The 14,764-nt window shown below is 42.8% G+C and overlaps 1 protein-coding gene across 2 annotated transcripts; it reads left to right on the forward strand.

The window, feature by feature from the left end:
- Nucleotides 1-907: 907 nt before the first annotated feature.
- On the forward strand, nt 908-9,747 carry LOC311110441 (uncharacterized protein). Of its 2 annotated transcripts, none has more exons than XM_084188988.1 (14): nt 908-1,224; nt 1,407-1,576; nt 1,715-1,778; nt 2,849-3,330; nt 3,513-3,649; nt 3,766-3,856; nt 3,943-4,120; nt 4,368-4,507; nt 4,690-4,826; nt 7,307-7,400; nt 7,507-7,839; nt 7,940-8,108; nt 8,241-8,365; nt 9,228-9,747. In XM_084188988.1, exons 1-14 carry the CDS (start codon nt 1,029-1,031, stop codon nt 9,606-9,608), a joined length of 2,697 nt encoding a protein of 898 aa, XP_084045114.1. In that variant the 5' UTR covers nt 908-1,028; the 3' UTR covers nt 9,609-9,747. The 2 variants fall into 2 exon arrangements, with proteins under 2 accessions (XP_084045114.1, XP_084045115.1); XM_084188989.1 differs by having other exon boundaries at nt 909-1,224; nt 3,943-4,105.
- Nucleotides 9,748-14,764: the final 5,017 nt, after the last annotated feature.

Genomic DNA, 14,764 nt, shown 5'->3' on the forward strand with positions numbered 1-14,764 from the left:
CCATCTCATCCCCATAATCCCTGTCTTCTCCAGAGTCGGCGCCTTCGGATGATGCCTCAGAAGATGAGGCTAACACTGATAGCACATCCTCTAAAGGGATATCCTCCCTAAAGAACGCCCAGCGCTGCTTCCTCTCCTTCAATGGAAGGAGGGCGAGGCTGGCGCAAATAGGGGGATCGCTGATGCCGTCCTTGATGTGCTGTGAACCCAAACACACGAAACATAAGTCGTGGGAGTCTGCAGCCGCCATGGAGGCGCAGCGGCATTGAGCTCTGAAAATAGCTTTTGGGGGTGGAAAACTTCCCGGTGTGCTCATTATCGGATGACGTCGAGAACTGGAAATCGACGGCGCTATCTTCGTCCTGAGTCTTCGTCTCTTCTTGGCTTCTTCAGTCTAGTCCAGTCGCTGAAGATAATGGGAGGCTAATTGAGGGGAAGCGTCACCTTGTATAGGGACACCTGTACTCCTATTGGCTGCAGGTGTGTGTATAATTTTGTCTCAGGCTGTTCGCTGCCTAGGCAGCGGGGTAAACCAATAGGAGCAGTGCTCCCCTATGGGGCGGAGCTCCACGATATAGAACAAGAGGATGAGAATGTTTCTCACTTTGCATTGAGGTGGGCTGGCTAAGGTGTGCTGTTTGAAAAAAAAATATTAGAGACTTGGGAAAGTTTGTTCAGTCAGTTTGTCTTGTTGATTTTGTTTGGTGGAAGAAGAAAAAAACGCCACTAATGCTGTTGTGAAATTTCGTATTAATATTTGTGGGTATCAAATAAATTCTCAACAAAAAAATGAATGAAGCTGCTAGAATCAAGGGCGTATATAAGCGTGTATTTACGGTATTTCACGCCCCGCCCAACCTCGTCAGCTGTCCGGAACTAATCAGAAGATAACTTCCGGAGGAGGTGAAGAGGTGTGAAAAGGTGAAGGCTCCATCTGATAACAAAGAAGATGTTCCTTGATGTAGACTTCTCTCCTCACATCACAGTAGGATCAAATTAGATCGTTTGTTGCAGTCTACTTGGTAACCATGTCTCACGAACTCACTTTTCGTTGTCGTGTTACCTCCATTATGGAAGCTTTGACAGCAACAGTCGTGCAAGAAATCTGTCAATTTATGGGAGAAAGCTATGCTGCTCTTCGAGTGGAAATGTTGCATGAACAAAATAAAAAAGAGACAAGGATGGAGAAGCCAGCGAATTGCCTTGAGAACGTTTCTAAACCTGGTGAGATGTTGACATTTAGCTATTTAGTGTACAACACACATTTTAGCGTCTGGTTTACATCCATGGTTTAACACGCAATAACACCAGAGTGTTATACCACCACTATAACGGTGTCGGTAAAAAAATTAATGCTGTACAGTATAAAATCATTAATGCGTATATTTTCATTATTTGTATGTTAGTTAGTCCACGAAGTTTGGGAAACTTTCCAGTCGTGGGGCAAATCCTCAATAAACAAGAGGCCAACTATCATTGGCTAGAAGACGGTGCTGTTTTTGAAGGTCTAGCATCACCGGTGCCAGAGACGGAGAGACGAGAGCCATCACAGCCCTCTGGTCAGATTCCAGACACGGTAAATTCAGCTAGGTTTGGCCACCTACTTTGTAAGGGAGGACAACCACAGAAGATGTTTGTGTTGTTGATGCAGCCCCAACATAACGGGCTGTAGTTTAGGACAATGTTAATCAATAATGACATTGTCTTTTGGAAGGTACCATGGCCAGTATGGCTCATCAAACAGGAGGATATGGCTGATGATGATCAGGAAAAGGAAGGTCAGTTGAAGCAACTATTTTCAATCACGATTTAAAGGCTTATTTCCCTTGTAGTAGATTGTATATTTTTCATAATTCTATAAATTATTTATTTTTGTAATAATAATGTACTTTTCAAATGTTTGTTCATTCCAAAAACAACGTATAAATCCAAACAACAACTTAGACACAAACAATGACTACATCTCATCTACCCAGACCTGCATGCTCACACCCCCATCCCTACTGCTTGCATTATTGTTTGCCACTTGGCCTTAAATTGTACCAATTTGTTTTTCTCGGTCGCCCATGATATTTCACTATTTGTCAATGCTGTCGGATTGATTGACCTCTATGTTTTAAGTATACCTTTTTTCAAGATGAGTGATGAGAAGAGAATTGTCTAGCCCATTGGCTATCTCACTACACCCCCATATGACATGTCTTGAAATATGCAGACAGACCGATTTAAAAGTAAGTTTACATTGTCTGTAGCTCAGCTGGTAGAGCACGGCGCTTGTAACGCCAAGGTAGTGGGTTCGATCCCCGGGACCACCCATACACAAAAATGTATGCACGCATGACTGTAAGTCGCTTTGGATAAAAGCGTCTGCTAAATGGCATATTATTTATTGTAATACTTCTGAAAGCCAACTTTCTAGCTCCGCCCACAACTTCCGGACATTATAGCATTTCCAGAAAGCATGGATTATTGAGTCATTATTCGTTTTACACTTAAGACATGACTCTGCTGTTGTGCTGTAGAATTTGTGAATTTTGTCAATTGTGTAGTAAATTCTATACATTAGTTTATACTGGATTAAGCGTACATTTTCGTTAACTGTAATTTTCCATCTTGTACCAACACCAGTTATTTTTTAAATCTTGGTTCCAATAGTTTGTATTTTTTTCTAAGAGGTTGTCAGTTGGATATGCTCTCTGCATTCTATCAAACATGAAGACAAGACGCAAATTAATGTGGTATTTTTTTAGATTTTGCACTTGTTAAGACCATGACAAAGTAAACTATCCCTTTAATGGCTCACCGTAAAGCCAACTCTGACATTCATTGTTGGTGACTTCCTTTCCAGATTACGGCGAGTTGATTCCAGAGACTCACAAGGCCAACCAGAATATCACAGGAGAAAGTGATGAGGAAGAGAGAAGTCAAGCCTCTGGGGGATCCAAAGAACTTGGACTCAAGGACTTCAAGAGAGAAGTTCAAGAGAGTCCGTTGCTGGTGTCAACTGAGGATGCTGCAGCACCCATAAAGATGAAGTATAAAACGAGCATGTTCGAACACACTGGGAAGCCACGCTTTCGCTGCGATATCTGTGGTGAGAAATTCCAGCGTCAGAGCGGCTTGACAAGGCACCAACGGCACAAACACAACACAGTGGAAACCTACAGTTGCTATGTGTGTGGGAAAGGGTTCACCTACATCAAATCCCTCAACACGCATGAGCTCACGCACTCCGACGTCTCTATCAGTTCTACTGTAACTCTTGATGAAGCCAAGGCAAGGAAAAGACATCTGACTGATGAACCCACAGACAGAAATGCAGCGAGAGATGTGAGTCGTGTAAAATGTTGCTGTTAGCTCCACTACTAGTGTGTTAGTGATAACTCTTTAAAACACATTTAGCTGTTTCTACTCCACCTATTTACATAGCCTTGTCTTCTTGCCCATTACCAGTACCTTGAAGATGCATGACTGATCACACGGCTTCTATTGTTTTTATGTGGTTTTTCTAGATGATCAGTGCCATCCTTCACTCAAAGCCAGGTGGAGAAAAGGTATTCCAGGAGTATTTGAAAACCAAAGGTCTTACGGATAGCACACGGAGACTGATGGTGAACATTATTGTGGCCGATATGATGGAAAATCATGGGTACGTGAATAATTCAATGTGTTAGAACTGTATGCTGACAAAAGCTGTATTACATTTAACAGTGCATGATTTTACTAGAATTGTAGTTACTTTTTATTTAATCTTCCTCAAAGTAGGATCCCCCCATCAAGAGTCCGCACCAACTACGCCCTGGGGATTGTGACTTTATTCCCCTACTTGAATGATCCAGATTCAGAGCATGGCTATGTAAGTATGAACGTAGGACTGAATTCCCTCTCAGGGGATACCAGACCTAGAGTTCCATTTTGAACTGTTTTCTTTTTGATTGATAGGAACAATATTACGATGCAGCTAGTGGGTCTGGTTACCTGACTTGGAGAATAAAGACAGTGGGACGCAACAAATCATGTAAGATCAAGAAGAGAACCAAGTCCACCTATCAAAATGGTCCCAAGGCTCAACAAAGTTCCCCTTCAGCTGTTGAGCAACTGTCAGGTGATGAATGCAGAGGTACAGCGAAGTTCCCTTCAGCACTGTATTATCCCAATTCTTTGCTAAAGGGATAGTCCATCAAAAATATCCACATCTTATTTTCACTCATCTATTATCAGTTGATCGAGACATTTGGTAAATCATTGTCAGATTGTTTTTGTAATGTCCATCAGATTCTAGTTAGAGCATTTTAGCAATACTAGTGGTAATGGTAGGATTTTTTTGCTGAATTTTCCCTGAAAGTTGCATCTTTGTAATCTTTCAGATGAACAAGTGTCCATGTCTGAGGTGTCTATCTGCTCAGTTGGGTCTGATTCGTCTGGATCAACTGTCATTCTGGAAAAAACCAAGGCAAGAAAAAGACGTCTGACTGATGAACCCACAGACAGAAATGCAGCGAGAGATGTGAGTCGTGTAAAATGTTGCTGTTAGCTCCACTACTAGTGTGTTAGTGATAACTCTTTAAAACACATTTAGCTGTTTCTACTCCACCTATTTACATAGCCTTGTCTTCTTGCCCATTACCAGTACCTTGAAGATGCATGACTGATCACACGGCTTCTATTGTTTTTATGTGGTTTTTCTAGATGATCAGTGCCATCCTTCACTCAAAGCCAGGTGGAGAAAAGGTATTCCAGGAGTATTTGAAAACCAAAGGTCTTACGGATAGCACACGGAGACTGATGGTGAACATTATTGTGGCCGATATGATGGAAAATCATGGGTACGTGAATAATTCAATGTGTTGGAACTGTGTGATGACAAAAGATGATTTTAGTCAAAATATATACACTACCAGTCAAATGTTTTAGAACACCTACTCATTCAAGGGTTTTTCTTCATTTTTCTACATTGTAGAATAATAGTGAAGACATCAAAACTATGAAATAACACATGGAATCATGTAGTAACTAAAAAAAGTGTTAAATAAATCAAAATATATTTTATATTTGAGATTCTTCAAATAGCCACCCTTTGCCTTGATGACAGCTTTGCACACTCTTGGCATTCTATCAACCAGCTTCACCTGGAATGCTTTTCCAACAGTCTTGAAGGAGTTCCCACATATGCTTAGCACTTGTTGGCTGCTTTTCCTTCACTCTGCAGTCCGACTCATCCCAAACCATCTCAATTTGGTTGAGGTCGGGGGATTGTGGAGGCCAGGTCATCTGATGCAGCACTCCATCACTCTCCTTCTTGGTAAAATAGCCCTTACACAGCCTGGAGGTGTGTTGGGTCATTGTCCTGTTGAAAAACAAATGATAGTCCCACTAAGCCCAAACCAGATGTGATGCCGTATTGCTGCAGAATGCTGTGGTAGCCATACTGGTTAAATGTGCCTTGAATTCTAAATGAATAACAGACGGTGTCACCAGCAAAGCATTCCCACATCATAACACCTCCTCCTCCATGCTTTACTATGGGAAATACACATGCGGAGATCATCCGTTCACCCACACCACATCTCACAAAGACACAGCGGTTGGAATAAAAATCTCAAATTTGGACTCCAGACCAAAGGACAAATTTCCACTGGTCTAATGTCCATTGCGCGTGTTTCTTGGCCCAAGCAAGTCTCTTCTTCTTATTGGTGTCCTTTAGTAGTGGTTTCTTTGCAGCAATTCGACCATGAAGGCCTGATTCACACAGTCTCCTCTGAACAGTTGATGTTGAGATGTGTCTGTTAATTGAATTCTGAAGCATTTATTTGGGCTGCAATTTCTGAGGCTGGTAACTACTGAACTTATCCTCTGCAGCAGAGGTAACTCTGGGTCTTCCATTCCTGTGGCGGTCCTCATGAGAGCAAGTTTCATCATAGCGCTTGATGGTTTTTGCGACTCCACTTGAAGAAACTTTAAAAGTTATTGAAATGTTCCGTATTGACTGACCTTCATGTCTTAAAGTAATGATGGACTGTCGTTTTTCTTTGCTTATTTGAGCTGTTCTTGCCATAATATGGACTAGGTCTTTCACCAAATAGGGATATCTTCTGTATACCCCCCTACCTTGTCATAACACAACTGATTGTCTCAAATGCATTAAGAAGGAAAGAAATTCCACAAATTAACTTTTAAGAAGGCACTCCTGTTAATTGAAATGCATTCCAGGTGACTACCTCATGAAGCTGGTTGAGAGAATGCCAAGAGTGTGCAAAGCTGTCATCAAGGCAAAGGGTGACTATTTGAAGAATCTCAAATCTCAACTATATTTTGATTTGTTTAACACTTTTTTGGTTACTACATGATTCATTATGTGTTATTTCATAGTTTTGATGTCTTCACTATTATTCTACAATGTAGAAAATAGTACAAATAAAGAGAAATCCTTGAATGAGTAGGTGTTCTAAAACTTTTGACCAGTTGTGTGTGTGTGTGTGTGTATATATATATATATATATATTAGGGGAGAAAATGGGGTAAAAGTGTGTATGTGTTTTTATATATATACACACTTTTACCCCCTTTTCTCCCCAATTTCGTGATCCAATTGGTAGTTAGTCTTGTCCCATCGCTGCAACTCCCCTACGGACTCGGGAGAGGCAAAGGTCGAGAGCCATGCGTCCTCCGAAACCTGACCCTGCCAAGCCGCACTGCTTCTTTTAACACTGCTCACTTAACCCAGAAGCCAGCCGCACCAATGTGTCGGAGGAAACACCATCCAGCTGGCGACCGAAGTCAGCTTGTAGGCGCCCAGCCCGCCACAAGGAGTCGTTAGAGCGCAATGGGATAAGGAAATCCCGGCCGGCCAAACCCTCCCCTAACCCGGACTATGCTGGGCCAATTGTGCGCCGCCTCATGGGTCTCCCGGTCATGGCCGGCTGTTGACACAGCCTGGGATCGAACCCGGGTCTGTAGCGATGCAGTGCCTTAGACCACTGTGCCACTCGGGAGGCCCGATTTCAGTCAAATTTAGAGTACCTGTCTGTTCATACTGGGGGGTTTCCCCAGCACATTCCGTCAGCTTTAGACCAAACCATGTGGCAGGGCTGGCTGCAGTTTTGCTGAGAAATGTATCAGTGATGGCTTTTACCATAATTTTTTTAATTAAATGAACTTCAAATTCAAATAACTTTTATTTCCTGAGGGAACTTCATATGTACTGATGGGGGATTCATACAAGACACATTACAACATAAAACACTATATATTTTTTTTATTAAGTTAATGTTTTTATAGTATTTTTATTTATTTATCTTCCTCAAAGGAGGATCCCCCCATCAAGAGTCCGCACCAACTACGCCCTGGGGATTGTGACTTTATTCCCCTCGTTGAATGATCCAGATTCAGAGCATGGCTATGTAAGTATGAACGTAGGACTGAATTCCCTCTCAGGGGATACCATGCCTAGAGTTCCAGGATATTAAATGTTGTTGATCATTTTTAACTGTTCTTTTTGATTGACAGGAAAAATATTACGATGCAGCTAGTGGGTCTGGTTACCTGACCTGGAGAATAAAGACAGTGGGACGCAACACATCATGTAAGATGAAGAAGAGAACCAAGCCCACCTATCAAAATGGTCCCAAGGCTCAGCGAAGTTGCCCTTCAGCTGTTGAGCAACTGTCGGGGGATGAATGCAGAGAGGCGATATCTGCGCTTCAGCATACAACTAATGAGTCACTGGTTAAAGAGAAGATGATGGCGACGTACCAATACAGACAGGAGATGGTTCATGATCCGGAGAAGTCCTCAACTGTCCTAGATGTCTTCCCAAGATTCCTTGACACTACAGGCTTGGTAAGACTGGATGACTAGAATTCATAATGTTTTGGTGATTTTAAAAGAAAGTGGAAAGATAATCAGTCTTGTGAGAAAACAAATATTGAATGTATTTCAGATCGACCAAGATTTCACCATGCTTTTCGGAGAGGTGGTGTCTGGGACATTTTTGGCGAAGTGGCCAACTTTCTTCAAACCCAGGGTCATCGCAGACTGTAAAACCCTTCCCTCCAGCGAACCTGTGGAAGACCTCCTCTCATCTGCACAGCAGGAATCCAATGATTATGGTATTAGTGCAAATATATTGTCTTTGGTATTACCAATGACATTTTTAACTTGACCATACAATGTCTGAGTGAGACTGGCATGTGAACTTCTACTGAGCATTTCTTGTTCTTGTTTTCTATTGAAACAATTAGGATGGGAGAGTGACTTGGCAGCCATTTTGTTGCTTCTGCATCTCCTACCCCCGACCTCAAAGGGCCCGAAGACCGCAAAGATCCGTACCTCTCAAGCTGCTGACCATTTGGTTAGATTTATGAAGGTTTGTTGTATGTTCTGTGATCATTGTGCCCTTCTCCTTCCCTTAGTACAGTACTTGTTAACAATATACACAGCTCCTGTTAGCCCCTCCCCTGCCGCTTTCTTTAGGACAGTTTTACATATGGTCTCAGAGGTGTAGGCAAATTCAATTACGTTCCATGTAAATTGGATAACCATCCATTTTATGAAACTCTTGAGTGCATATTTGAGTGGGAAATATAGTTAAGCTAAACCTTCATCGCTAGGTTGCTTAGATTAAGATGAAGATCACTTTATCGGTCAATTGCACACGAGGTCCAACCGGAATTTGACTTCCGCTTTTAACCCAACCCCGCCGAAAGACACATGCATATAGAGGTTTTGGAGAGGTGCGGGGGGCTGCCACACTGGGTGCCTGGGGAGCTGCTGTTGTGGGAAGTTAAGTGCCTTGCTCATGGGCACAACGGAAGGCAATGGCATCTAGAATTTGATACCAGTAGCCCTCTGGTTGCCAGCTTACTACCTGACAGATTTTTCCCATCGGACCCAGGATTGGAACTGGCAACCCTCCGCTTGCTTGCTCACCTCTAACCGCTAGGTCAGTGTTTCCCAACTCCAGGACCCCCAACAGCCCACACTTTTTTTTTTTTTTTTTTCATCCCTGACAAACTCACTTGATTCAGCTTAACGAGGGCTTGATGATTAGTTGACACGTTTCAGGTGTGCTTGTCCAGGGCTACAATAAAATGTGTACTGTTGGGGGTACTGGAGGACTGGAGTTGGGAAACACTGCGCTAGGCTACCTGCCTAGTGGTCATGTGGTCTGCCTTCAGGATTGTGGAACACGTTATTTACTGTTGTGTCTTGTGTTCTCTTTTCCTCAGGTGGGGACCAGTATGGCGACCTTCCTTGAGACAGTTGGCTGTGAGCAGCAGCCCTTCCTCCTCTGTGTCGGTGAAAGGAAGAACATCCTCCAGAGGTTTTACATCGTCGTTGACCAGAAGGCCATCCCATGCAAGGCCCAAACATCAGTGGCAGCTTTTGATGAGCTCTTTAAGGCCCACTATGTCTTCAGTGTGTCCTACCATGAAGCTTTGTGCAACTTCTACACATTCATCCAGACCACCGTGTACGGTATCGACGTGGGGAAGGCAAAGGAGTCGTCAAGAGTCAAGGAGATTAGAGTAAGGCTGCTTAACAAAGACCAGGGGTGTAGTGCTGCCGGAGCGCAAGGGAGCGGCACTCCCACACTTCTTTCAATTTGACAATATAAGAAGCTGGTAAAAATATTTCAGGAAAATGATTTCTAAAGCTGAATCAATGTCCAGCAAGATCACATAATGATGAATTTGTATTTTACATAACAGAACTGCAGTAGGCATCTAATAATGTTACTGTTACACCAAAAAAAACAAAATTTCTAGTGAGATTTCAGGATGTTTAGCTGAAGCTGAATAGTCCCATTGTTCTAATGTGGCCAGAACTCAACAGCTTGTGCCACTAGGCAGGATATGTGCTTTGATTGAAACAAAATACAAGAAAGGCTATTAGCTTAACACCATCTGCTCTAATTCACTCACAAAACAGTAATGGCCTATTTTTAAATTAGATATGCCTAACTTGGTGTTTGAGGGTGTTACAAATACAGCTCTGGAAAAAATTAAGAGACCACTGCACATTTTTCTTAAATCATCATCTCTACATGTATGACAGCCATTCCATTCCAGTGTCTGTTGAATTCCAACACAGGCACACCTCATTCTACTGAAATAGGTACTGATTAGGTGATCACCTGAACCAAATCTTATTTAACGAGGAAAAGTATAAAAACCACTGCTGTGGTCATCACTATCCTCTTGCAATAGGACCAGCTGGATGGCAAAAACAATGCTAATAGGACCTCAAAAGTAATATTAAATCAGAAAATTACTATTGACCATGCCAAAAGAGTTGAAAATGAAAGTTTTGAGTGTGGAAAAGAAGGGTTCAATTCTGGCTTTACTGGCAGAGGGATACAGTGAGCATCAGGTTGCTTCCATCCTTAAAATGTCAAAGACGGCGGTTCATAAGAACAAGGTCAAGCAGCAGACATTGGGGACAACAAAGCTACAGACCGGCAGAGGGCGAAAACGACTCTCTACTGACCGGGATGACCGCCAACTAATTCGAATGTCACTCAACAACCGTAGGATGACATCAAGTGACCTACAATAATAATGGCAAACGGCAGTTGGGGTGAAGTGCACGGCGAGGACTGTTCGAAACAGGCTCCTAGGGGCAGGGCTGAAGTTGTGCAAAGCTAGAAAAAAGCCCTTCATCAATTGTCCTGGAAGAAAATGTGCTTCCTTTTGCTCTGACATTGTTCCCCAACTCTGAGGATTGGTTTTTCCAGCAGGACAATGCGCCATGCCACACAGCCAGGTCAATCAAGGTGTGGATGGAGGACCACCAGATCAAGACCCTGTCATGGCCAGCCCAATCTCCAGACCTGAACCCCATTGAAAACTTCTGGAATGTGATCAAGAGGAAGATGGATGGTCACAAGCCATCAAACAAAGCCGAGCTGCTTGAATTTTTGCGCCAGGAGTGGCATAAAGTCACCCAACATCAATGTGAAAGACTGGTGGAGAGCATGCCAAGATGCATGAAAGCTGTGATTGAAAATCAGGGTTATTCCACCAAATATTGATTTCTGAACTCTTCCTAAGTTAAGACATTACTATTGTGTTGTTAAAAAATTAACATGAATTTATTTTCTTTGCATTATTCGAGGTCTGACAACACTGCATATTTTTTGTTATTTTGACCAGTTGTCATTTTCTGCAAATACAGTGAGGGGAAAAAAGTATTTGATCCCCTGCTGATTTTGTACGTTTGCCCACTGACAAAGAAATGATCAGTCTATAATTTTAATGGTAGGTTTATTTGAACAGTGAGAGACAGAATAACAACCAAAAAATCCAGAAAAACGCATGTAAAAAATGTTAGAAATTGATTTACATTTTAATGAGGGAAATAAGTATTTGACCCCTCTGCAAAACATTACTTAGTACTTGGTGGCAAAACCCTTGTTGGCAATCACAGAGGTCAGACGTTTCTTGTAGTTGGCCACCAGGTTTGCACACATCTCAGGAGGGATTTTGTCCCACTCCTCTTTGCAGATCTTCTCCAAGTCATTAAGGTTTCGAGGCTGACGTTTGGCAACTCGAACCTTCAGCTCCCTCCACAGATTTTCTATGGGATTAAGGTCTGGAGACTGGCTAGGCCACTCCAGGACCTTAATGTGCTTCTTCTTGAGCCACTCCTTTGTTGCCTTGGCTGTGTGTTTTGGGTCATTGTCATGCTGGAATACCCATCCACGACCCATTTTCAATGCCCTGGCTGATGGAAGGAGGTTCTCACCCAAGATTTGACGGTACATGGCCCTGTCCATCGTCCCTTTGATGCGGTGAAGTTGTCCTGTCCCCTTAGCAGAAAAACACCCCCAAAGCATAATGTTTCCACCTCCATGTTTGACGGTGGGGATGGTGTTCTTGGGGTCATTGGCAGCATTCCTCCTCCTCCAAACACGGCGAGTTGAGTTGATGCCAAAGAGCTCGATTTTGGTCTCATCTGACCACAACACTTTCACCCAGTTCTCCTCTGAATCATTCAGATGTTCATTGGCAAACTTCAGACGGGCATGTATATGTGCTTTCTTGAGCAGGGGGACATTGCGGGCGCTGCAGGATTTCAGTCCTTCACGGCGTAGTGTGTTACCAATTGTTTTCTTAGTGACTATGGTCCCAGCTGCCTTGAGATCATTGACAAGATCCTCCCGTGTAGTTCTGGGCTGATTCCTCACCGTTCTCATGATCATTGCAACTCCACGAGGTGAGATCTTAAATGGAGCCCCAGGCCAAGGGAGATTGACAGTTCTTTTGTGTTTCTTCCATTTGCTAATAATCGCACCAACTGTTGTCACCTTCTCACCAAGCTGCTTGGCGATGGTCTTGTAGCCCATTCCATTCTTGTGTAGGTCTACAATCTTGTCCCTGACATCCTTGGAGAGCTCTTTGGTCTTGGCCATGGTGGAGAGTTTGGAATCTGATTTGATTGTTTGCTTCTGTGGACAGGTGTCTTTTATAAGGTAACAAACTGAGATTAGGAGCACTCCCTTTAAGAGTGTGCTCCTAATCTCAGCTCGTTACCTGTATAAAAGACCCCTGGGAGCCAGACATCTTTCTGATTGAGAGGGGGTCAAATACTTATTTCCCTCATTAAAATGCAAATCAATTTATAACATTTTTGACATGCGTTTTTCTGGATTTTTTTGTTGTTATTCTGTCTCTCACTGTTCAAATAAATCTACCATTAAAATTATAGACTGATCATTTCTTTGTCAGTGTGCAAACGTACAAAATCAGCAGGGGATCAAATACTTTTTTCCCTCACTGTAAATGCTCTAAATGACAAATTTTTATTTGGAATTTGGGAGAAATGTTGTCAGTAGTTTATAGAATAAAACAACAATGTTAATTTCACCCAAACACATATCTATAAATAGTAAAACCAGAGAAAGTTATATTTTTGCAGTGGTCTCTTAATTTTTTCCAGAGCTGTATAACATTTTTGTGAGAGTGTGGGCATAGAGCAGATGTTGCAATTGGAGAATGCATTTAATGCATATTGTATTATAACATTCAATAGGTTACATCTGTCAGTACAAACTTTGATTGTGAAATTATGTAATTCACTTTTTGGGGGTCAGCTCCCGCACCTAAAAAAACAATACGGCTCTAAACCACTTACAAAGACACTTGAATTGAGAAACAACAGTGTTTACATGTTTTATTTCTAAAACACACTACAGCAGTCGTGCATTGCTTTTTCGACATATGAAGTTTCATCATGGTTTGTCAATAAAACGTATTTGAATCTGGACAGCAACTGTTGTAAAAGTAAAGTAAATCTACACCGGACAAATATAAATACAACATGCAACAATTTCAAAGATTTTACTGAGTTACAGTTCATATAAGGAAATCAGTCAATTGAAATAAATTCATTAGGCCCTAATCTATGGATTTCACATGACTGGGAATACAGATATGCATCTATTTACATTTAGTAGACGCTCTTATCCAGAGCGACTTTTTTTTCTTCCATTTTTCATACTGGCCCCCCTTGGGAAACAAACCCACATCCTTGCCGGCCAAACCCTACCCTACCTTGGACGACAATGGACCAATTGTACGCCGCCCATGGATCTCCTGGTCGCAGATGGCTACAACAGAGCCTGGATTCGAACCAGGATCTCTAGTGGCACAGCTAGCACTGTGATGCAGTGCCTTAGACCACTGCGCCACTCTGATGTTCAGGTACCTTAAAAAAAAGGTAGGGGCGTGGATCAGAAAACCAGTAAGTATCTGGTGTGACCACCATTTGCCTAATGCAGCGAGACACATCTCCTTCGCATAGAGTTGATCAGGCTGTTGAATGTTGTCCCACTCCTCTTCAATGGCTGTGCGAAGTTGCTGGATATTGGCGGGAACTGGAACACGCTGTCTTACACGTCGATCCAGAGCATCCCAAACATGCTCAATGGGTGACATGTCTGGTGAGTATGCAGGCCATGGAAGAACTGGGACCTTTTCAGCTTCCAGGAATTGTGTGCAGATCCTTGCGACATGGGGCCGTGCATTATCATGCTGAAACATGAGATGATGGCGGCGGATGAATGGCACGACAATGGGCCTCAGGATCTCGTCACAATATCTCTGCATTCAAATTGCTCGTTGTCTGTAGTTTATGCCTGCCCATACCATAACCCTCACCGCCACCATGGGCCACTGTTATCAACATTGACATCAGCAAACCACTCGCCCACATGACGCCATACACGCTATCTGCCAGGTACAGTTGAAACCGTGATTCATCTTTGAAGAGCACACTCCTCCAGTGTGCCAGTGGCCATCGAAGGTGAGCATTTGCCCACTGAAGTCGGTTACCTCGCAGAACTGCAGTCAGGTCAAGACCCTAGTGAGGACGACAAGCACGCAGATGAGCTTCCCTGAGATGGTTTCTGACAATTTGTGCAGAAATTCTTCAGTTGTGCAAACCCACAGTTTCATCAGCTGTTCGGGTGACTGGTCACAGACAATCCCGCAGGTGAAGAAGCTGGTTGTGTAGGTCCTGGGCTGGTGTGGTTACATGTGGTCTGCGGTTTTGTGTTCAGTTGGATGTACTGCCAAATTCTCTAAAATGACGTGGGAAGGCAGTTTATGGTAGAGAAATTAACATTCAATTATCTGGCAACAGCTCTGGTGGACATTCCTGGAGTCAGCATGCCAATTGCATGCTCCCTTAAAACATCTGTTGCATTGTGTTGTAACAACACTACACATTTTAGAGTTAACTTTTGTCCTCAGCACAAGGTGTA

This window comes from Coregonus lavaretus (genome assembly GCF_964263955.1).
Source record: "Coregonus lavaretus genome assembly, contig: SUPER_35_unloc_6, whole genome shotgun sequence".
Taxonomy (NCBI): Eukaryota; Metazoa; Chordata; class Actinopteri; order Salmoniformes; family Salmonidae; genus Coregonus; species Coregonus lavaretus.